General features: G+C 42.7%; 1 protein-coding gene across 2 annotated transcripts in view; it reads left to right on the top strand.

The window, feature by feature from the left end:
- EVA1C (eva-1 homolog C) overlaps positions 1-15,735 on the top strand; it is a 90,998-nt gene extending 75,263 nt beyond the window's left edge. Inside the window, exons 5-8 of one of the 2 annotated variants that reach the window (XM_075197180.1) lie at positions 3,075-3,218; positions 6,321-6,401; positions 13,447-13,536; positions 15,123-15,735. In XM_075197180.1, coding sequence (XP_075053281.1) covers positions 3,075-3,218; positions 6,321-6,401; positions 13,447-13,536; positions 15,123-15,505 — 698 coding nt within the window. In that variant the 3' untranslated portion in view covers positions 15,506-15,735. The remainder of the gene's footprint in view (positions 1-3,074; positions 3,219-6,320; positions 6,402-13,446; positions 13,537-15,122) is intronic. The other variant, XM_075197182.1, reaches the window with a different exon arrangement.
- Positions 15,736-25,843: the final 10,108 nt, after the last annotated feature.

Genomic DNA, 25,843 nt, shown 5'->3' with positions numbered 1-25,843 from the left:
TGTGAATGCAGGCACTGATGATCATACTTGCCCACTTTGGGCAAGTTCTTTCCGAGAGAGTGGCGTGATGGGAGGGCGGGGCACGACCAAAAGTGTCATTTTTGCCCCGCCCATGCAGCAGTAATGGCATTTTGTCGTGAGGAGCGGGCCTAAATTACGCGATTCACCGCCAATCGCGTCATTTTGGAACGGCAGTAGAGGGATGCAGGAGATTTGCCAGCTCTCCCAGGAGTCCGTGAGACTGACCAAAATTTCGGGAGTCGGCAAGTATGCTGATGATGAAGACGATCGTCACTACTAGCCAGGGCCGGATTAAAGGAATGGAGGCCCCTGGGCTAAGGGGGCCTCCATTCCCCCGTGAGGCTTCCCCTGTGAGACGCAAACGAAACCCACCCCGTGATCCGCTCGCCGCCCACGCCCCAAGGGCTTACCTCTTTCTGTCTCCTGTCACTGTAGTCTTTCCGCGGTGCGCTGTTAGCACCTTACTGAGGAGATGTTGTGAGAGTGAGACTCACGAGATCTCCTCAGTAAGGAGACTACTGAGCGCCGCGGAAAGACTACAGTGACAATGCTCAGCAGCATTGATCGGGCCGGGGGCGCCCTCACCCCCGCACCGATCAATAATGCCTCTGATCACTGTCAAGGGCCCCCTGAATGCCCAAGACCCCTCCAGCCGATATAACTTATTTTATTAGTGTTCTATTACAGCCATCTATTTTCATTACTTAATTCACATTTCCCTTTGACCCGCGGCAGGACAGGCTCTTCAAAGGGGGAAAATAACAAATGGTTGTATTTAATTTAATCTCACTTCATTGATGTGTATTTTGTATTTGTGTTTGTATTTCATTATAGACCAAAAATACAAGGAGAGACCTGTGCACTCACCAAGTTTTTAGCAAATCACAGCTGTAAAAAAAGGATATTGCTAAATCCCACCAAGAAGAATCAGACAAAGAAAACTGTATACAGCGATGACAATGCAGTTGGGAGAGGAAGAAAATAATTTTTAAACAAATACAAGGGTCAAACTGTGGCAGGATTCAGACAATAGTGCTCATCAGGAATAATTTGTCACAAAAATATTGAAAACTTGTTTTCATCCAAGATACACTATCAGCGATGTACATTTTACTTTTTGTGATTGTATTTCATTATAGTTTACATTGACACTCGCGCATTTATTAATGATACTATCCAGACACTATTTTCTGTAGATGACGCTTCATTACATTATTATATTGTGTAGGAATAGGGTAATGTGACGGGCGGACTTACTGCTAACAGTGTCAAGCTGCATCTGTATAATTCTCTATGCTACACTTGTAGCTCCAGGCAGAGACCTGGCGACTGGCCATATATACCTAAATACGCTTTTCTTACGTGCATCTTTTTAGGCGGATGTTCTGATTCTTATACAGGCAACATCGGATCAGGCCCATAATGTGCATGCAATAGACAAAACCTTTACATTCCAAATATCAGCTGTTCAAGTTTCCTGCAATATTGTGTATGGTTTATATAATAATACCTCTTTAGATTTATGCGAAAATTTTTGAATATGTGCGTTAATACATTAAAGTCTTGCGTCATGGTTGAATATCAGTCTGCAGTCAGAAAATCTCCGTTGTCAATATCGAAGAGTTCATTTTCATGACTTTAAACAAATCTGAGTAACTAATGGCATACTTGCCTGCTCTTCTGAATTCCGGGTAGGTCTCCCAGACTCACGGGAGAGCAGGCAATTCTCCCGTATCCTGAGGCTCCCATCCTGCCCACTTCACTAGCTGGTCCAGTGTGCAATATGATGTAGCACGTGTCCTTGTGTTTCAAACTCCCACTGTCCTATAGATTGTCAGCTTGCGAGCAGGGTTCTCTTACCTCCCTGTCTGTATGTATTACCCAGTATTGTCCTATTAATGTTTGTTCCCAATTGTAAAGCGCTATGGAATCTGTTGGCGCTATATAAATAAATGATGATGATGATGATATGAGCCTCAGTGACGGATTTTGCGGGAAATCACGTCATGTTTTTTGATGCTGCAACAGAACCTTTACAAATATAATTCCAAAATGATAGCTGCAGACATCACCGTGACTCATAACACCCTGATCATACTGAGTTATGGTTAGGAAACATTTCATTTCAGCTTGTCATTGCACAGAGCATTCAATCAAACCACTGTTTGCTCATTATAGGAGTGATGTGCGCGTCTCATTTCTGCGGAGGAAATTATGTTATATAATATATTAATGTAATCAGAGGGTTCCCTGGATGAGGTTAAGCTCAGAGGAAAACTGTATATGCATTGTCCTGCAACTCAGCCTTAAAGGGTAACTCCACTCGAAAAAATGATTTTGTAAATCCATTATACTGGGTAATAAAAAAATTTGCAGTAAGAGCTGATACTTGAAATAGGATTTCTGCTTGAAATTGCCTGTTGAGTGATCAGAAACAAACTGTTGCTGCCATTTGACCTATTTTGTGGAGACAGTCAGTACAGTCCATGGCTTGTTTTTATGCTTAAAAATTTGCTAAGTAAGGTTAGTTCTTCACAGTATATCTGTCAGATGGATCTAGAGTGTTTTTCTGAGTTTTCAACAGGTAGAATTCCTATTTCGGAAGTAATCCCGGCACATGTATTATCAAACCTATTGATTTTAATTAGGCAACACAAGTCTTAATATTTTAATATTTCCTTTCTAAACTATGTATTAAAAATTGATATGTCAATAGCATATGTTAGAAATGATATTATTGGACACATGGGGTGTTTTCATGGTTCTTTTAAAAAAAAATTATAATAAGAACAAATACAAACGACAAAGAAAAATAAATAGAATAATGTGAAATGCGTTGTTCTAAATGTTGTTGATACATGTGTAGACTTTCTGACCAAAGCAAGCTGGTAATACAGAAGAAATAGTCTTGGCTAGCACAGACCCAGCTGATCAAATCCAACCAACAATTTACCCCAGATGTTTTTTTAAACGTATCAGGGTTTTTCCTCCTAGTTATTACTGAATCGTAAGAACAGGTCTGATAACAATGTACCGCTTCTTCCTTCCCGCAGACTGCGTGTCGTACTCCGCGCTGGAGGTGTTGGCACAGAGGTGTTATGGGAAACAGAGATGCAGAATGATCGTCAGTGATGAACATTTCGGAAGTCCATGTTTACCCGGAGTTGTTAAATATCTTATTGTAAATTATTCTTGTGGTAAGTAGACAGTTTACATAACCTGTTGCTGATCATTGCAAGTAATAATGTACTGCAGCATTAATGCTCTGCTCTTCTGTTGGTACTTCGTAGATTGATCGTTTAGTAGTTAGAAACATACAATCTGACGGCAGATAAGAACCGCTTGGCCCATCTAGTCTGCCCATTTTTTTTATTAACCTATGGTAACCTCAATCCCTATTTGATTGTTAGTTCTTTGTAAGGATGCCCTTATGTCTACCCCAAGCATGTTTAAACTGCTCTACTGTATTAGCCTCTACCACCTCTGATGGGAGGCTATTCCACTTATCCACTACCCTTTCTGTGAAGTAGTTTTTCCTCAGATTTGCTCTGAACCTACTTCCCCCCAGTGTCAGTACATGTCTAGTATTATTATTATTATTATTATCATTTATTTGTTAGGCGCCACAAGGTTTCCGCAGCGCCGTACATAATACAAACATAGTACAGAGCAATAAACACAAAGTACCAATACTTCAGAACTCCGGGCAGACATATGAGCGAAGATGGAGTAGAAGAACAGGTATGGAGACAGGAGGGGAGAGGGGCCCTGCTCATACGAGCTCACATCCTAAGGGAGGGTGGACAAACAGGCACAGGAGGGAGCCATTAAAGTAAGTGAGAGAAAGGCGGGGCTGGTGGAGAGAGGGAGAACGAGAGAAGGATGTTTGCGAAGGTGCAACAAGGTAAGGGTTAAGTGGATTGTTGGTAGGCTTTGAGGAACAGGTGAGTTTTGAGTGCCCGTTTGAAGGAGCACAGACTGGGTGAGAGACGGATGGAGCGAGGGAGGTCGTTCCAGTGGAGGGGAGCAGCTCGGGAGAAGTCTTGGATTCTGGAGTGGGAAGAGGTGATCAGAGTGGAGGAGAGGCGACGGTCATTGGCCGAGCGCAGGGAGCGGGCAGGGGTGTGAATGGTGAGGAGGTTGGAGATATAGGGGGCAGTAGACTGGGAGAGGGCTTTGTAAGTGGTGGTGAGGAGCTTGAAAAGGATCCTGTAGGGGAAGGGGAGCCAGTGTAAGGCAAGGCAGAGAGGGGAGGCGGAGGAGGAGCGGCGTGAGAGAAAGATGAGTCAGGCAGCCGCATTGAGAACAGAGAACAGAGCGAAGGGGGACGAGGTGGGAGAGGGGGAGGCCAGTAAGGAGAAGGTTGCAGTAGTCGAGGCGGGAGATGATGAGAGCGTGTATGATGGTTTTGGTGGCATCTTGTGAGAGGAAGGGCCGGATGCGGGCAATGTTACGCAGCTGGAAGCGGCAGGTTTGGGCTAGAGATTGGATGTGGGGGACAAAGGAGAGAGAGGAGTCAAGGGTGACACCCAGGCAACGGAGCTGGGTGACAGAGGAGATGGTTGAATTATTAACCACGATAGAGAGGTTGTGGTGAGAGGGGAGCCTGTGGGGAGGGAAGACAATTAGTTCAGTTTTAGAGATATTAATTTTGAGAAAGCGCGAGGACATCCAGGAGGAGATGGCAGAGAGGCAGTCAGATACACGAGAGAGGAGAGTGGGAGAGAGATCAGGAGATGATACGTAGAGCTGAATGTCGTCAGCATAGAGGTGATACTGAAGACCGTAGGAGGAGATGAGAGTCCCGAGTGAGGAAGTGTAGAGCGAGAATAGTAGGGGGCCGAGAACAGAGCCCTGGGGGACTCCAACCGGGAGAGGGGAGGGGGTGGAGGCAGAACCAGATGTGGAGACAGAGAAGGTGCGGTTGGCGAGATAAGAGCAGAACCAGGCATGGACAGAACCAGAGAGGCCAAGAGAGAGAGAGAAGAGTTTGCAGAAGGAGGGGGTGATCCACAGTGTCAAAGGCCGCAGAGAGGTCGAGGAGGATAAGTATGGAGAAGTGACCCCTGGATTTGGCTGAGAGGAGGTCGTTGGTGACTTTGGTCAGGGCGGTTTCGGTAGATTGGAGGGGGCGGTAGCCAGATTGGAGAGGATCGAGGAGGGAATTGTCTAAGAGGTAATTGGTGAGACGACAGCAGACTATCCGCTCAAGTAATTTGGAGGCGTAGGGGAGAAGTGAGATGGGGAGATAGTTGGCGAGGAAGGTGGGGTCAAGATTGGGTTTTTTGAGGATAGGAGAGATGAGAGCATGTTTGAATGAGGAGGGTACAACACCTGAGGCGAGTAATATGTTGAGTAGGTGTGCAAGGTAGGAGCAGGCAGTAGGAGAGAGAGAGCGAAGGAGGTTAGAGGGGATGGGATCAAGCGGACAGGTGGAGGGTGGAGAGGAAAGAATAAGGGAGCGAACTTCATCGCCAGATGTGGGGTGGAAGGAGCTAGTACTTGTCTTCCTTTGTAGAATGTTTCACTCCTGCACCTTGTTCAAACCCTTGATATATATGAAAGTGTCTATCATGTCCCCCTTTCCCATCTCTGCTCCAAACTATACATATTAAGATCCTTTAGTATTTTCAGATAAGTTTTGTGCTGTAGACCATGCACCAGTTTAGTTGCCCTTCTTTGTACAGAATGTAATGTATTTATATCCTTCTGGAGATATGGCCTCCAGAACTGAACACAGTATTCTAGATGAGGCCGTACCAATGACTTATACAGTGACATTATTACTTCTTTCTTTCTGCTACTGATTCCTCTCCCTATACAACCAAAGCATCTGACTTGATTAAACGTGGGGTCCGGGGTCCTCACAGCCTCTGTGGGGTTCACACTGATCTCACTTCCGTTTACATGGGGCAACGTTTGCATCAAACTGCAGAAAAATGCATCAGGTTGAATTTAAGTGTAATTATGTCCAGTTATCCTGTAATCTGGACCTGATGGTTGTACATCTGAAATGATGATTTCTGTGCCTGGTCCATAAGCACTTGTCAGTTGGAAAATGCATTTATGGTGGCCCTCCCCCAAATCAGTAGGAACATGGACCACTGAGGTGTTTCTTCCTAATTGTCCAGACTTATTACATCATACCCACAGTCCTCTGGGGCAGACTGGGGGAACTGGCAATGCTACTCGCCACAGTGCTCCCGAAAATATACAGTGGAAAGAAATCAGCATCTGATGCAAATGGTAAGAACTTCTAGAAGACAAATATGTGCAATCTTTTCTGTTTTTATTTATAGTTCCCAAAATCATCCTGAAAGAGGTTGACCCAAAGGTTTCTAATGTAATACCCCCTTCCAAGCAGAACGATGGCAAATATGGTAATTATCACGGTTTATCCTCAGTTTTGTTTTGTGAGGGATGCTCTTCTTGACCATAGATGGAAATGATCAGGAAATAATAAATAGACAAAAGGTTCTTAACCCCATGGATCAGGACCGGAAATATGAATGTTTAAGCTATTGCTTGTTGCAATAACGGGGGAAAAACTGCCAGTAGTTCTATTGTGGTGAATATGGAGTTGGTTTACATTATGCTCGCGTAAGGCTTACATACACCCACATACCCATACAACGTACACCCACATACCCATACAACGTACACCCACATACCCATACAACGTACACCCACATACCCATTATTATTATTATTATTATTATTAATTTTTATTTATAGGGCGCCACTAGGCGTCCGTAGCGCCGTACAGGGACAAACAAAGTTGCAATACAAGGTGAGACAGCACAGTACAGTAAACAATTAGCACAGTAACTCGGTGAGCTCAAAGCACAGCTAGAGGGGCGGGGGAGGGGAGAGGGGAAGGTCCTGCATACGTCTGAGCCCGAGAGGGAGGGCCCGGATGATAGGGAAACCCCCAGAGGGGAGAGGAAGGAGCGAGAGGGGACGGGGGGGGGGGAGGGTCCTCGAGGAGAAGGGGTTGGTAGCTGGAGAGCCGAGTTAAGAGTGGTGAGTACAGGAGGAGAGATGACCCTGCTCAGAGGAGCGTACAATCTAAGGGGTGGGGTAGACAGACAGAGAGACACAGGGGAGAGAGGGAGAGATAAGGGTAAGGGAAGGGGAATGAAGGGGAAGAGGTAGAAGAAAATAGTAGGAAATTAAGTGGGAGACTGGAAGGCTTTAAGAAAAAGGTGGGTTTTTAGAGCCCGTTTGAAACTGGACAGATTAGGGGAAGTTCTGATAGAGGGAGGGAGCTTGTTCCAGTGGAGGGGGGCAGCGCGGGCGAAGTCTTGGATACGCGCATGGGAGGAGGTGATCAGGGGGGAAGAGAGGCGACGGTCATTGGCAGATCGGAGCGGGCGGGATGGAGCATGAATAGAGAGGAGGGTGGAGATGTAGGGTGCAGTGGAGTTGGCGAGGGCCTTGTATGTAAGAGTGAGGAGCTTGAAGAGGATTCTGTAGGGGAAGGGGAGCCAATGAAGGGATAGGTAGAGGGGGGAGACAGATGAGGAGCGGCGAGAAAGGAAGATAAGCCTAGGACAGATCGAAGGGGAGCGAGATGAGAGTGGGGGAGGCCAGTAAGGAGGACGTTGCAGTAGTCCAAGCGGGAAATGATCAGAGAGTGAATAAGACATTTGCTGGCATCTTGGGAGAGGAAGGGCCGGATGCGAGCGATGTTACGCAGGTGGAAGCGGCAGGATTTAGCGAGAGAGAGAATGTGGTGGCCAAAGGAGAGAGAGGAGTCGAGGATGACACCGAGGCAGCGAAGTTGGGGGACAGGGGACATACACCTACATACCCATACAACGTGCACCCACATACCCATACAACATACACCTACATACCCATACAACGTACACCCACATACCCATACAACGTACACCTACATACCCATACAACGTGCACCCACATACCCATACAACGTACACCTACATACCCATACAACGTACACCTACATACCCATACAACGTGCACTCACATACCCATACAACGTACACCCACATACCCATACAAAGTACACCCACATACCCATACAACGTGCACTCACATACCCATACAACGTACACCCACATACCCATACAAAGTACACCCACATACCCATACAAAGTACACCCACCCAGTACATACACCCAAAAAATCCTATAATAAAGTCATGATCAATGAAGAAAGCTTCTATCAACTTGAGAGGTGACTCCACAATCAGCCAATCAGAAGCGCCTAGCTAGTGCTGGCAACCATCAGCATCAGCCTGTATTTCATACTTGCCAACTATCCCAAAATGTCCGGGAGACTCCCGAATTCTGGGTGGGATTCCCGGGAGAATATGACAGTCTCCCGTATTAAATCCAAAATGCCGCCATTCACCGGGAATCGCGGCATTTGCCCCCCCCCCCCCCCTGCTGCAAGCTCACCTGCCCCCGGCAGCTCCGGGATCATACTTGCCATAAGTTGGCAAGTATGGTGTATTTGCACATGCCCTCTAGCATGATATGGCTCCTGACAGGCATGTACGTGTCTCTGTGCTGGTCCGGACTCATCCGCGTTTGTGTGAACACGCCCTTACAGTACTCTTAATATGTAAGACCGCTCTTTCCCCCCCTCCCATGTCCCGCCACTCCGGTTGTAAGGAGGCACAAGGGTCATATGCGCTCTCTACACGCGCACACATCCATGCGCTTGCTTTGTGGGCATACTGCAAATTTCCATAATTTATGCTACGCAAACTGGCTTACGTCCAACACGGCATCAGGGCCAATATGTCTCCACTACAATGTCCAATGCTCCAGTAAGTAAGTTAGAAACATCTTTAATATAAATGTATTTTGTCACCAGAAGGCAGCAGACCAATGAATAACAATATGCAAATCATCCTATTATCAATATATTTTTTTTAATTTGTGAGAAGTTCCCTTTTAAGCCATGTTCCACCAGTGAATGGAATATAGTGCTGTACAAACGTTATTATCATAGATTATTAAACAAATATTATTTCCACGTCAGTGAGAGTAAATATTGTTACCATTCATGACGTTATGGAATTCTTTAGACATAACCGTTCATGAGCAAATATTTAACAATCCATCAAGATTTAGTCAAATACATTAAATCTTGCATAAGTCCGTATTAAGGTGCAGAAGTGTGCGTCATGCAGCATATAATGATGCCCTATCATCCATTACAGCAGCAGTTTTATAAGACATTATTTTACCGAAATCTATGGTCAAGAATCGTGCTCTCCTCATTATTGTTCCATCTGCTATAGATATCTACATGTGTACAGTGCTGAAACCTTCACTTGCACGTTCCTAGCATCACTGCATGATTGCTATAAAGTCACTTCCTCTTGCCCATAATGCTTTGCAGAACAAATCCAGGCTTTGTGCTGCCCTTTGCTATAGTTTGCATGCTAAATTCAGCCCATTTTCTGTGGCATGATGCAAGATTACTCATTTTTTTCCAATGTATTTTTTTATGTATAGATGCATTTTTTGTTAAGTAAGTTTTGATTTGTTTGATTTAACTAGCATGACATAATAAAATAACATGACATTCTCTCTACCACTATTTCTCATTTGCATGGCCTTAGACAGGAAGCTATTTTTCCCCCCGTCCCGTGAATTTTAAAAATAATATAATTTATAATAATGAGACAGCACCAGGCAGTGGAGATAGTATGGCCTCAGTATTTTAATTAATTATTGTCATCATATCCTTAAAGGGAGGGGTGTAGCGGTACTCCAAGGATGACAAAACTATACCCACTAATCTAATCAAGGATCACATCCAACCAGCCACCTTCTGTCCCAGTAACAACCATAAACCGTGGTTTAATAACCCATCCGTGGGACTGGAACTCTTCAGGATAGCTGCTCAGCCAATTCCTGGGGGCAAATGTATCATTATCATCATCATCATCACCATTTATTTATATAGCGCCACTGATTCTGCAGTGCTGTACAAAGAACTCATTCACTCATTCTGGGGCTGAAGTCATCCTCTTCAACCCTGCCACAATATTTCTTACATTAAACTGTCACTTTATATCAGGCCAGCCCAGTGCAACCTGCCAACACTCTTTCCACTGAGCTGGCTGTAACTCTTGTTTGGAATTCACAAAATATGAGGTGATTCTGTAGTAAGAACATTTTGGATTTTATTGCAGTTCACCGCATATAGTGATGGTCTGAGGACAAGAACAATGGATATTTCAGTAATCAAAATAAGAGAGGTGAAAACACAGGCTCTGGGGTATTGCAGGGATGAGTAACAGACAAAACACAATACAGAAATATAATACAATTTTTGTGGCAATGCAGGACTATAACACAGACTCTGTGACAATGCAGGAATATAACAGTATCTGTGGCAGTGCAGAATTATACACAGTCCTTGTGGTAGTTCAGAATTATACACAGTCCTTGTGGTAATGCAGAATTATACTCTGTCTTTGTGGCAATGCAGGAATATAACACTGTCTCTGTGGTAGTGCAGAAATATATACAGTTTTTACTGCAAATGCCATGCAGATTGAACAATGATAATTATCTTAGTCCATGCCTGATGATAATGTGGAGAGCTATATAAAAGAGGATGCAGATGCAAAGCTAGATATCAGGAACCAAGAGACTGTAAGTTGTAAAGCCAGGTATCAGGAACCAGGAGACAATAAGTTGCAAAGCCAGATATCTGAAACCAGGAGACAATAAGTTGCAAAGCCAGGTATCAGGAACAAGGAGACAATAAATTTAAAAAGCCAGGTATCAGGAAATGGGAGACTGCATTGCAGAATGCAGATGCAAGAACTGCTTAATGCAAGGTCAGAATCACACTGGACACAGATGCAGGAACCAGGAAGCTAGCGTACAGTGCTGTCACTGGCAATGAATGCAGGACAGGTGAGAACTTATAAAGTGCAGCCTGCCAATCACCACTCAGAGGGAGACACACCTGGACTGCATTCCAGGTCTAAATAACAAACAGAATGCAAAGCAGATGAAAACCTTCCTAACCTTCACCACTGCCTCACTGTCAAGCAAGAACACTACCTGGCTATTTCATTTTGTTTCTCACAGTTCTATTGCTAAAGCCTTAGTGTACATTTATAACATCGCTGCAGTCCAAACCAGGCTCAGTTCACCCTCTCTGCCAACCATTCATCAGCCCACCACATTTGCTGCTACGACTTCCAAACTGCATCCTTGACTAGCTGCATCTTCACACACTATCTCCCTCATGTTTTTTGTTATTATTATTATTTATATAGCTGCAAGCAGGGGTGGGGGTGAGACCAGACAATTCCCTTGGCTTCTGATCTGTTTACCAAACATCTGTAAAATTATTACCTACCATTTCCAGTGCCTTCACTGGCCTACTAGTTGTTCTGTTACTAATGGCCCTCAGAACCCTTAGCATTGCTTTGCAATTTTGTCCACTTAACTCCAAATTAAAGATCCACTGGGCCTATCACTAGTACTCACCTAAAAAAGGGCACCTTCCCCATCAGTTGCACACTTTCTTCCTCTACCACACTCTTGAGGACTTAACTGAACCCCAAAGACAACTCTTCTCTATATCGGGTAACTCATGACAAGACGCTCAATTATTTGCTACCATTGAATTATGAACTCAGCAACCAGCACCCCGGATGGAGCACAGCGAGCGAACAAAGGCCGCAGCTATGTCTGCCCTTACCGTTGAAACCTTTTCACATGTTCTTGTCAATATTAACTCCTTTATCGTTGGTGTCTATTTTCCCTATGCAACTTGGGGTCAATTCCACCATGAGCTGACCACTCAGTAGTTAAGCAAATCGTAATGACTTCTCTACTACTTCTTTATGTTCCAGTGCTGAGAGCAATTCCTCCTCCCCCAGGATACTCATCTAGGTTATAATAAATCCACAAGCAAAACCTTCATATACCTTGCAAACTCACCCATGGCAGTTTCTCCCGCGGACCTCGCCATAGCTTGTTTGTTGGATTTCCTGACTAAAGAACAGCTGCGATAGCAACCGCCGAGACCCTTTTATTCATTCCCTGCTCAAGTGCCTCTAAAGCCACCTCCTAGCCAGCTTCCGTCGCCATATTTTTTCTCTGGTGGGCAGCACTGTGGCTCAGTGGTTAGCACTTCTGCCTCACAGCACTGGGGTCATGAGGTCGATTCCCGACCATGGCCTTATCTGTGTGGAGTTTGTATGTTCTCCCCGTGTTTGCGTGGGTTTCCTCCGAGTGCTCCGGTTTCCTCCCACACTCCAAAAACATACTGGTAGGTTAATTGGCTGCTATCATATTGACCCTAGTCTCTATCTCTCTCTGTGTGTGTGTGTGTGTGTGTGTGTGTGTTTGAGTGTGTGTTAGAGAAATTAGACTGTAAGCTCCAATGGGGCATGGACTGATGTGAGTGAATTCACCATGGAGAATTTCATGATATATGTGTATAAATCCATTTTTTGTACGTTAGAAGCTTCAGGGGAAATACATATCTTAGCACCCACTTTTCCAAGGGTGGATTTGCTAATACTAAACTACTGAAAAGGAAAAGTGGAAGTGTTTCTCATAGCAACCAATCAGATTCTAGCTATCATTTTCTAGAATGCACTGGATAAATGATTGCTAGAATCTGATTGGTAGCTATGGGCAACACCTCCACCTCCACCTCCACACAATGTTTGGTAAATCTACTCCTAAGTGTCTCTTCACATTTTATTGAGAAATTATACCCAGTAGACCAAGCCTGAGGTTATGTTGTCCTGAAGAAATGTAGTTATTTGTGTCTAATACCGCTGTATCATAGGACATGACATGTGGACGGCAGTTGGGTTTGGCTGCACCTTAGATGAGCGTTTATGTAGAAAATACATGGTCATAGTTACCACCTGTCCCTAAATTCCATCGTTTTCAATACTTGTCCCTGTTTTCCAACATTGTCCAATTATATAGTGTGTTCAATGATTTTTCTATTCTGTTGCTCTGTGCTTTATACATTAATATTTATTGATGTAGAGTTTAAAATGCAGACCAATGAATAAATTACATCATGACTACGTTATGTGAACATATTCTGCTGAGGATTGTAGTGCAGGTCCATTTGGACAGTAGCAGCAGAGTGGTAAGTATGCATTGTATTAACAGGGCGATATGCGCAGTTGATTATACGCGGTCAGCTAGTGATACGTGAGCTTACGGCCCTTCCTATTTACATATTCTTTCTGCTGAAGTATGATCAGAATGTACTTTTCATTCCATTCAACTTCAGACCGTTACGCCTCATTTCATGGCTTATGTCTAACTTGGAATATAAAACATTCTTTTCCGTCATTGAAGTGGCTTCGTTCTGTATACAGTCAGCACAATACTTCTACAGTTCTATGGTACATGTAATGTGCTTTGTGTGTTTTCTGTTTTCATATAGATATCAAGCTTGATCCATCTGAATCTCGCCTCCCCAGCAGAGATGGGCTGTTTCTCACTAACCTACTTGCTGCATATTCTTACATCAGAGGTAAGGACGAAACACTGAAATGTTATATAAAGTTTTATATAGCACAGTAAGAATATATGGAATATGGAAGCATTACTCTTTCTTATGTACACCCTTCTCCCATGTTACCATGCCTCCTGAGATTCCAGGGGGAAAAAAGTGGGACAAAATTTGGCTACACCCCAAACTCCCAAATTGGGAGTCCCAACCCCTTTTGACCACTCACAAACTGGACTGTTGGCAGATGGTATGGTCAAGTGTCCAGCACTTTCATTAAAGAGGGGATGTTTTTTGAAATGCAAGTTTACATCTCATTGGTGTATGGTGAGGGATTATAGGGAAGTTTCTCAGGAACCAATCTTATCTAGCGATGCGAGAAGAGACATTAGCTCTGATGGGAAGGGTATCGGTGCATTTGTCAACGACATACAGGCAGCCATTTTGTAGGGCCAATCAATCTTCAGGAGAAGAATATGGCTTATCAATTTTTCTAGGACACAATCCAACCTGAATACTGGTCATTGAGTGCCTTGGTGATATCTTTGGTTCTAAGCGAATTGATAGACTACATTTCATGACTTGGTTCAGACACAAATTGCACTAATAACAAGCAAGGCGTCTTCAAGACTACATGGAATATGGAGATTGGTTCAGCCCACAAAATGGCTCCTCTGTGTATAAGAGATGATTGGTCTGTAAGAGTCACCTGACATAGCTGTTGGCATTTTAAAATAATTTTCTGGCATACTTTTCTGCTTTAAGTGCATCTAAGCTGGTCATATGCAGTCCAGTCTAGATTGGCGTAAAGTGCTTCAATCATCCTCTTGCCATGTTTACGGAACTTAGTATTAATTGCAATTAAAATTGCAATAAAATTTAATTATAATTAACTTAAGAAGCCCAAATGGAAAGAATAGGCAGTGAGCATTGTTTACACAGACCAAGAGGAAGTGCTTTGTACGGGGTCAGTATTGAACAATAAGGATCAAATGATTAGAGTCTGGCACTGTCCCATTGGGAATGGAGATGTGAGATCCACAACAGTCCTGATTTTGGCCGGACAGTCCCAGTTTTTGAGGTAAAAAGTTGTCTTGTGGTTACAATAAATTGGGGGCCTGGCTGAGTGCATTGGGGCTGGTGTCAGTGTGTCAGGGCAATGTTATATAATTAGAGCGATCTGGAAAGGAGAGAGTTAACAGGTCAGTCTAAGGTGGACTCATAATCGGAATCTTCATTCCGTTAGATTCTTCTAAGCAACTTAAATGATAAAGGATTACAGCGTTTCTTGTTAAATAGGCCAGGAGAATCTTGCCTCTGCCGGTGATCCCTGGATGTATAAAGCAAACCCCTACCTCTGACGAGAACACCCGCTGTTCCCTGAGCCTATAGTCATTAGTCCTGTAAATCAATACATGCCTTATGGGCGCACTGTTTGGTGTTATTATGTAAACCTGTGTGTTAGGCCATTTACTGCCGCTGATAAATGATCGTCAGGTCTGACTTGAGATGGGGATTTTGCCACAGAAACACAAAGCCAGACCTCAAACATATTTCATTAGACCTAGCTTATAACATAGTCCTTTTATTATCTCTCCATTTCTCTCTAGATCATCCAGAAACAGCGGCCTTGTTCTTTGTGTCCAGCGTCTGCATCGGACTGATTTTCACCCTTTTGGCGTTAGTGGTCCGTATATCGTGGAGGACCGATTGGCAGAGACCCCAGAAAATGAACGGACAAGTGGTGCAGGAAAAAGACCGCGAAGAGACAGTAGCGTATAGCAGTGAGGAGGAAGAGGACGAAGCCTCTACAAAGTCGCACTTTTCCCAGGAGTTTCATGAGCTTTGTAAAACGTCACGCCCGCTGTATAACACCGCGGACGCTGCCGACCTGGCAGAGAGGATAGAACGCAGAGACCAAATTATTCAAGAAATCTGGATGAACAGCGGCTTGGACCTCCCTCCCAGCAGCCTCACGATCCCGTTCTTTTAACGCATCGTTCATAGGAGCAACTCTTTGTTGCGTGACAGCAGAGGGAGTCGTATTGTGGTCCGCTAGTTCTTGTGGAACTACAAGTCCCAGTATGACATACCTGAAACGCTGGGTAGCCACAGTTAGCCAGAGCCTGTATTATATCCTTCTGTGAAGGGAAATGTATTTTACCTTTAAGAAAAAAAACATCAGAATTTTAATTTTTAAATATATATGTCATATAACTTGAAGAGCTTCTTTATATTTTTGTACAGATCTATATTTATCAACGTATAATTATTCAGAGATGTAAAAGGAGGAGGAAGGATTATTTTTTTGTGTGGAAAATGCGGATCTTTAAAAACAGAGCAATTTTCTAATTAAAGGGGAACTAACACTTGCAGTAGACAATAACCCATTAATCCTGTGTCCCGGTTTTCCTAAAAATCAGCCTCAGGAAGTAACAAAGCGAGGAGAAATAGGTTTTTATAACTGTACCCTTGTCATACTGAATTCCACACCAGCGTGAAACGAGAGAGCATTTTGATGGCACATTCTCCATGCCATATGGGAGATACCGTTTTTTCTGATATCGTTACTTGTAAATTTCCACTTCAACCACTGGTCACCCCTTAACAATATGGAGATTTATGTGGAATAATGACATTATTAAACCCAGCTCAAGCTGACAATAACACTGTGTAGGGGACCATGGCATTAATTCATCATCATTTATTTATATAGCGCCACTAATTCCGCAGCGCTGTACAGAGAACTCACTCACATCAGTCCCTGCCCCATAGGAGCTTACAATCTAAATTCCCTAACCTACACACACACACACACACACACACACACACACACACAGAGAAAGACTAGGGTCAATTTGATAGCAGCCAATTAACCTACCAGTATGTTTTTGGAGCATGGGAGGAAACCGGAGCACCCGGTGGAAACCAACGCAAACACGAGGAGAACATACAAACTCCACACAGATAAGGCCATGGTCGGGAATCGAACTGATGGCCCCAGTGCTGAGAGGCAGAAGTGCTAACCACGGAGCCACCATGCTCAGTGGTTAGCACTATTAATTCATCATCATTTATTTATATAGCGCCACTAATTCTGCAGCGCTGTACAGAGATCTCACTCACATCAGTCCCTGCCCCATTGGGGCTTACAATCTAAATTCCCTAACATACACACACACACACACATTTAGAGTGAGAGAGACTAGGGTCAATTTGGTAGCAGCCAATTAACCTATCAGTATGTTTTTGGAGTGTGGTAGGAAACCCACGCAAACACGGGGAGAACTTACAAACTCCACACAGCTAAGGCCATGGTCGGGAATCGAACTCATGACCCCAGTGGTGTGAGGCAGAAGTGCTAACCACTGAGCCACCGTGCTACCCATTGTCCATTCATTGTGCATTAAATGCAAAAATCACACTGCACATAGAGTATATTTGAATTTCAGGTTCATAATAGAACATAGTGGTTTAGTTATATTATTAAAGAAGCCCCCCAAAATATATACATAGAAGATACCCAATGCAGGGATAAACACATCCCACCACTATCATGAAAATATTCCTTTACATTTAGCTACAGTTGTAATGTTAAGTCAGACTATGGTTAGTGATTATAATATGTGTCAGGAATACATAATAGGATACATCAGTGTAACTTGGCACCGACTAATGTGTACCTTCCGCTGACTTTCTCCTGTTACTACTAATTCAATTAAATGTAATTTAGCATACACTGCTCCCTCTTAGTAATGCTCCCCTTCACGTACTGTCTGGTACATTCTCTTCCCAAAAATACATTAAAAAGTATTCATTCCATAATACGCCACACGCTTCATAATGCCTCCTTTATATATAGCTAGTTATAGCCACTGCTTTCAGCTGGACATTTAAAGATACAGCACTGGAGGCTGGACTGTTTGTAAGTTATAGATGCTTGTTAAATAATCAACAGGGGCAGTACTGTACGGGGGGGGTGCACGTGTCATGGCAGTTACAGGATCAGTGGTGAGGGGTGGGCGGTAATGCTTCGAGGCCCCCACTGCCCCTGAGCTCAGAAGAGTCCTTCGCATACATGCCAACTCTGTACTCTTTCCCTCCGAGAGGTGAAGTGTGAGGACGGAAAGCAGCGGAGCGCTGTGAACTGCGTAATTTTGGACGGAATTTGGGAGCCAGGAGAGCATTGCAAGACCACTACCCAAATTTTGCTGTGATTTTGCACTGTTTCGTCCATGAATATTAAGATTCAATATATAAAGTACAAAGGACAGAGTATGTTGGGACTCAACTTGAAAATATTTGAATGAATCCGTCCTGTGTTAGGATTTGCAATATTATCTTTTCAAAAGGGAAACCACATAGTCCTGAAAGAAACCATTTCTGACCCCAAGAGAATGTATTTGATTTGAGATGTGTGATATTTGTACATTGCTGTAAAATCATCTTTTCTTCTGATGTGACAGTATTCTTACCACTCGGCTGCTGTAAGTGAGACTGAAAGAACCAAGGAGACCCACCTATCTTTCTAATGAAAGAATACTAATTTAAAGAACAAATAAAGCCACTGTTGGTGTAATATCTATTGAAATATGTGTACTGCTGAGCAAAATATTATAACTAAAATAAATGAAGTATTTATATGTAACTGTTCAACATGCAATTTGTCTTTTCCTTTTGCTCACATTCGGCATCTTTAAAAAAAAAAAAAAAAGCATCTTTGTCATTGTCTAAGAAATGTGAAATTTGTATTTTGCTTTTGGTGATGACGGATCACTCTGGTTATCTGTAAAAAGATGGAGTTGCTAATTTTTCCTTAGGATATTGATATACTGTGGGTTGCTGTAGTGTGGCTATCATGGCAACCACAGTCACGTGACATGTGATGTGAGCAGAGGCGCTTTCAAAGGTTCAAAGCATAACAGCCGCCCACATCATTTGCCATCATGTAACCACAGAGAAGCTTGGTGACTGATTGACTCAGACTAAGAGATCAGGTTACATTTTGCTGATAACAAACAGAAACCAAGGACATAGATGTTCTTTCTGTTGTGACAGCTAGGTGGATCTCCCCCACAGAGAAATTTGCAAAGGGAACACTGGGTTATAGGAGAAAGTCCTGGAAAAACTGTAAAATCAGTTTTCGGTGGAATATCAGAAGTTATACTCCATCCCAAAAATTTGCACACCTGGGGTTCAGTTTTCACACAGTTTGGATGGACCCCAATATCTTGCAGATAGACTAAGGAAAACTTCTATAAAGAAAAATTGGAGGTGTTGCCCATAGCAACCAATCAGATTCTAGCGATCATTTTCTAGCACTTACTGATAAATGATAGCTAGAATCTGGTTGCTATGGGCAACACCTCCATTTTTTTCTTTTAAGAAGTTTTAGTAAATTTACCCCGAGTGTGCAATTACAGTGACAGTTGGTTTCCCTGTGGGGACAGGGGGTTAGTTTTCACAATGGTAGGGGGGTCTCCTTATTGTAAAGGAAAAACGTCCTAGGTTGTAGAAAATTTAGGAAGGGGGGGAGGGGCACACTCTGAGGTTTTAAATTATTTATTTTTTATATCGATTCCATTCAAACAGCTTGGACCAGGGAATAAGTCCTGGGGGTGGTAAATTTATCAAACTGGTTTGAAAAAGTGGAGATGTTGCCTATAGCAACCAATCAGATTCTAGTTATCATTTATTTAGTACATTCTACAAAATGATAGGTACAATCTGATTGGTTGCTTCCATCCAAAAATCTTGACTTCAGTGGGTAAAGTTATCAAGCTGCAGGTTTGAAAAACTGTTGCCTATAGCAACCAATCAGATTCCATCTGTCATTTTGTAGAATGTACTAAATAAATGATAACTAGAATGTGTTTAGTTGCTATAGGCAACATCTCCACTTTTTTATGGCATGGGACACCCAAAAGGATACGTTGTCTGGTCTTTAAGGACTGATAAAACCCTGTGTCATTGGGCACTCCTTGTTGTACCATTTCAAAATAATTGGGGGTGGGGGATTCTAGGATATGTTAAGAGCGTGTTGTCGCTATCCAATAACGATTGTGGAATCTCGATTTGTGTTTCCAACGCAGAAATATTTATTCTCAAAAAGTAGCAGAATAATTCAAGCGAAATAATAATAAGTACAGCCGTTACTTATCGCAGGCGCTCTGGATCCAGTGTACAGTCATTCAGGTCTGAAGTCTGTGGTCAAGGTGACTGAACACTACATGAGAGCGACTGCTTATATGCAAACAGAGATACAGTGAAACAATGCAGATGGTATAGCTGGCTTCTATTGGTCCAGGCTTCAGGAGGGTCCAGGGAGTTGCACATCATAGGCTGATTAAATCTAAGGAATCCAAAGGTGGGGGTCATCTCTCCAGGGGATGAGCTCTGTTCTTCCTGCCAGAACTCCAATTACAATCAGTCCATTAGCATTTCACAGTCAATATCATATTAAAGGTTTATTCCCTAACATCAATAACTAGAGTATTCAATGTGCAATCTCTTCGTCGAATGCACCGGACAGCTGCTGATGTAAAGGGGATTAATATGATATCAGACATGACATATTTCCCTTAACCTGAACCGTAGGATTCACTAATATGCATATACCTCCTTTATTAAACATGAATTCTACTATATTTTGACATAAATGACTATGTGTTGCAACTACAATTAATGTGTCCTATTTGCAAATGTTTATGTTTGTGCGAATGTGTGTAAAAGTGTAGAAACTGTTTATTGCCACGTGTTGCAGCTGGATACGCCCTTCCACGCCGTAGCGTGCTCTACGCATAATTTCAGACAAAGACAATCAAGTTTGCTCGATATTAATTGAAATGACTTTATCCAATTTGCTGACTTCAACAGGTATGTACTTGGACTTTAACATTGAAGTGAAACTATAGGGATCACTGATAAAAGCTCTACTCTTTATATGGCTTGCAAGTAATTTGCCCATGATAAATGAACCGTGGTCAAAAAGGAAGTGCAAATAAAGCGGAAGATTGACAAACGATGCAACATACTCCGCAAGACTAACGATGTGCTTAGAACAGAAGGTTCTCTTACTGTAAACACAATACAATGAGTGTTGTAATTTGTCTGTTAAGATCTGAAAGTTGTTGGAGAAATTCCACACTTATGAGGTAGAACAACTCATCTTAACATGATGCCCCTTGCAGAGAATTAATAATAAACATCAGGACATGTCAAAATATGACATACTTAACTCCTACTTAAAAAACCCACACACGCATGTATTTTAAATAAATATACAAACAGAGTGAATTCCTGTCTAGATTTGAGTTGCTGATTTATCTGACATTTATTAGAGTGTGTGACGGCATTACACCATTTATGTTGGATGTTTAAGTCTCTCCTAAATGTCATGATGTCAAAGGGAATAGCAACTGCTACTGTTGACTGTAAGGATGATAAACTCTTTAAATTGTGTATTGTTGATGCCCCCTTCCCATTGCACAATCACGCGCCAACATGTTAAGGTACCATAACTTGTAAATAAAGACTCGGACATATATATAACTGTGGCAAAAATAGGTCACTGTTTACTAAAGTTAATTGGTGGTGGAGAAAGCTAAATGCGGGACAACTAAAACAACTGAATGCTGAACCAAACGAATGGATGGCCAAATGGCCCTGAATCCACTAAACTAAAGATAAACTCCCTTACTGAATGGCTGGTGCTAAATCTGGCGTCAGAATGACTACACCCCCTCTAGACTTACAATGACGTCCCCATAGAAAACAGGTCAAGAGATCCCCCACACAAAATGACTTCAAAGTAAAGGCCTGCTCCAACACGGTTAAAGACTGTCACTCACCGGACTGTGAGTGCTACTTCTCGTGTGTTTAGGAACCGTGGCCGTCCACCATCCTGAGGGTCTGCGCATGTGCAGCCCTTTCAAACCTTCAGTTCATGTTCCTTTTAGTTAATTGGCTGATCAGGCAACACTCCCTATTTAAAGCACCTGAGGTCAATACCTCGTGGCCTGATCTTGGAGTCTCATTCCCCATGAGCCTCTGAAGGTGTTCCTGTGTTTCCTCGTGTGTTCAGCTCCTGCTGATTCCTGTTGTTCGTTTGTGGTTTCCAGACCACTTCAACTCTCCTGTGTTTCATCGTGACTGTGCCAGCTGATTCCTATCCGCTGCCTCCGTGCTTCTACAGTTTCCAGTCCACTTCAACTCTCCTGTGTTTCATCGTGACTGCACCAGCTGATTCCTATCCGCTGCCTCCGTGTATCTACAGTATCCTGCTCACCTCAACTCTCCCGTGTTTCATCGTGACTGCACCAGCTGATTCCTATCCGCTGCCTCCGTGTATCTACAGTATCCTGCTCACCTCAACTCTCCCGTGTTTCATCGTGACTGCACCAGCTGATTCCTATCCGCTGCCTCCGTGTATCTACAGTATCCTGCTCACCTCAACTCTTCCGTGTTTCATCGGGACTGCACCAGCTGATTCCTATCCGCTGCCTCCGTGTATCTACAGTATCCTGCTCACCTCAACTCTCCCGTGTTTCATCGTGACTGCTCCAGCTGATTCCTATCCGCTGCCTCCGTGTATCTGCAGTACCCTGCTCATCGCAAACCTCCAGTATTCCTCGCGTCTGCAGCCAGCTGATCCGCTCTCCGTGCTTCTACAGTGTCTCCGCTTGTGTCAACTCGCCTGTCTGCATTGGATCAACGCTCCGCTGCTTCCATCTCGTCTAGACCATCTCTACTCTTCAGCGTTCTCCAGGTGTCCAGTTCGATGTACTACTGCTTCCTGAGTATTGTTTCCATCCCTGCTGGTCTACCTACCTGTGCGCTGCACCTACTTGATTACCGCTTCTACCCTCCTGGGACTTCGTATCCTGCCGGCCTCCAGCCATCCAGGTATCTCTGCACTTCTATCTGACAGCCTGCTCTCCTGAACCACGGTATGCATACTTCTCATTGACTGTGCTGGTGTATTGCATATCTTGCTGGACTGAGTTGTTCTCCTCTGGAGTTTACTATCCGCTGAGACTATTACCATCATTTGACTGTGTTACCTTTTGCCTGGATAGTTCTTGTGACTTTGTATTATAGTGCAGTGCTGTTCAGTTATTACTATTTGTGCATATCATCGTGGGATCAAGTTCAGTGTGCCCGTGTATACTCTGCATTGCATTTATCTCCCCGTGCTCTTCCTCACATATATATATTCAGTGGTACAACTTGCTAGAGGCAGACCACTGTTCCCTGTTTCCTGAGTCACCCGTTTCCAGTATCCTTTCACATAGCAGTGGTACAACTTGCTAACGCAGACCACTGACTTCCCGGATACCTTCACCTGGATTCCATTCCCTCACTTAGACAACGGTACAACTTGCTATACGCAGACCGCTGACTCTCATCACCTCCTCGTTATTTCTGGACATTCCTCCTCACTATAGCAGTGGTACAACTTGCTATCCGCAGACCACTGACTACCCTCACGTTTCCTTGTCCATCCAGCTCCTCGTGTCAATTATCTACATATTACCAGTGCTGCTAGTCATAGACTTTCCACGAGCATTCTCTTACCATCTGCTGTCTCCTGTTCCGTGATCACCCCACTACCAGAGTATCATATTACCACCTATACTGCTCTGGTAAGTCCATCATCTGGTGATACCTGGGTAAAGACTCCTAGTGCCCGTGACAAAGACCTAACTCAATGTGGCCCTGCAGACCCTAAGAACTACAAGATAACTGTCATCTTTAAGGGGAACTGAACAGCTTCAACGACCTCTGTAACCCTGGCTTGCTATATTTTATATAGACAAATATAATTCCATTTACAAAATACCATTTGCCATCAATATAATTAGTGATCAACCACACATTCATAAATAGTATGATGAAAGGCAACCGATATGTCGAAAAAAGCTGTCTGTCATGCAAGGAATGAGAGGAAATGAGTATCAGCTCAGCTAATCCACTTGACCTATGCCTGTTTGGTATCTATAGATTGGTAAATTTATATTGGATTTATTAATGATAAACTTGGGTCTGTGTGACACTCCCCAGAAAATATATATTGGGCCTGATTCATTAAGGAAATTTAAGCAAAAGTAAGTAAGGCAAAACCATGTTGCATTGGACGGGGAGGTAAATTTAAAATATGATGGCAGATTTATATTTGGAGTAGGGCATGTCCTAGATCAACTTTACATTTCAGAGTACAAATAAGCTATCAAGTATTTGTGTGCTACATGAAAAACAGACAGTATTCTTTATGTGCAAAATAATAAACTAATTTGCACCCTTACATTGCAACATGGTTTTGTCCAGGAAACTTGAGTAAGAAAACTAAAGATCAAGTCCATTATATTTTAGCATGGGGATTAAACAGGGAAGATGTAAATTGTGGCTGTAAAATTGTGTCACAGGCCTTCCCAGGAGACCAACCCCTGTAGGAGGGGCAAGGTGACAAAGTGTCTTTAAAAGATAAGACCACTTAAAAGATATTTTCAGACTTTTGGGAAATCAATCAACATGGATGAGCTGTCCGTTTTCAAACCAATTTCCTTTGGAGCAGATTATACCACTCGTATGTAAGTTTATACTCTGAAACTTTCTCTGTTTATTTTACATGTTTTGCTTATGTTATATCATCTTTTATTAATTGTTTTTTTATTCATATATATTATGTATATTAAATCTAAAATGTAATAAGTGCTGTCCTTATTGCTCTAAACGAATTCACTGTTTAGAAGAGATTTATTGCTTGGCTGTGTTAACCCTTTAAATACCATTGTGGGAAATGTTAACTTTTTTAGCTCTCAGAGCGCAGAGTGTGTGCAATTGGATAATTAAGTCGTAGGTTTTCTAGGGGCTTTATATGTAGATGGTGGCAGTTGAGAGGTGTGAAAGTAGTTGCCTGTGCTGGGGAAGGGACCAGTTAGATCTGTAAGGATAGGTAAATGCAAGATTGAATTGCTGGAATGCTGTGTGTCTCCTTACAGTAAACTTCCAAGTTTAGGTGCATGACAGGTAAAGGTGGTCAGGAGTGGTTTTCTGCCAAAATAGAGGTGTTATATTTGACTGTTTGATTATTTGATAAGTTATTAGATCATGGAACCGACAGAGGCGGATCTCCATGAAAACATGGTCACAAGGGCGGGTGACAAATAATTGTTCCAGCCGATTGAGGCAGGAGAACAGCCAGAGAGGGTTTTTATGTGAAAAACCCAGGACACTCCCCCAATGGATCCCATTGGCTAGAAGGAGCCTACAGAAAAAACTTAACCCTTGAAGGTAAATGTTTTATGTACGTGAACTGAACACAAACTTCATGAGTTTAAGTGCGTTCGACTTTAGTGCCTCTCTTATCATTCTTTCTCTTCCTAGTCTTTAACGTGCACACATATTACACACGATCATGACTAATATCTATGACAATACAGTTTAGAAATATACAAGCAACCAATTGAAACACGATACTTTCCATTTGGATATTGGAGCAGCCCACAAAATGTCTGCCTCATGATTACCTCATAAAGTGAATCAGGGATATTCAGCTGTCTCTAATGAACTGAAAGGCAGGAGACATAAATATATGTTCAGACCACAAAATTGCAGCATTCACTGTGTGTAGGCAGCTAGTAAAACCATATTCATTAGGGCTGATCAGTTCACATAGATATTTTCAATGCAAAGTATGTTAGTCAATATATGTATGCAGATGTAACATGTAACAGACACAGCCTCTAAATAAACTTCATTAAATAGCTGTTAAAATTAAATACATTAATTAATTGCATATCCTGAAATAATTCTCATAAAATATTGTTCATACAATTATGGAACTCCACGGTATACTAAGAAAGCCTTATTCCTTTGAAATGAACGTTCTATTTGTCAAAGTACCTTTGAAAACAAAGTTGGGAGGTCACATGATTCTACTTCTCTGCTGCTTGATTAGGCAAGAGAGAGGCCTACACAAGCACTCTTGTATAATCAATGTGTAGCAACAGAATACCAGTGCGTCCATTAATGTATTACTACAGTTCACAGAGTTCCAAGTATTATGATAGAAATCTTCAAGAACTTAGAAGATTTCTCCAAAGTTTTCACCATGTAATATTGCTCAATAAAATATATTATTCTAATTTCTGTTTTACACGCCATCCGGCTAGAAATCAATTGGTTGAATCAGATCAACTATAGATTCCTTGAGTATCCAGCAATTAACTTCTTTGTGTGCACTATAAGACCTGTATAAGCTTTATATGATTGTTTATATTTCTGACATATATAACTCAACAGTAAAGATACTTATTGCACATAATTATTC

This window comes from Mixophyes fleayi, chromosome 2 (assembly GCF_038048845.1).
Source record: "Mixophyes fleayi isolate aMixFle1 chromosome 2, aMixFle1.hap1, whole genome shotgun sequence".
Classification (NCBI taxonomy): domain Eukaryota; kingdom Metazoa; phylum Chordata; class Amphibia; order Anura; family Limnodynastidae; genus Mixophyes; species Mixophyes fleayi.
The sequence above is the reverse complement of the archived record's forward strand: the minus strand, read 5'-3'. Positions and strand labels throughout refer to the sequence as shown.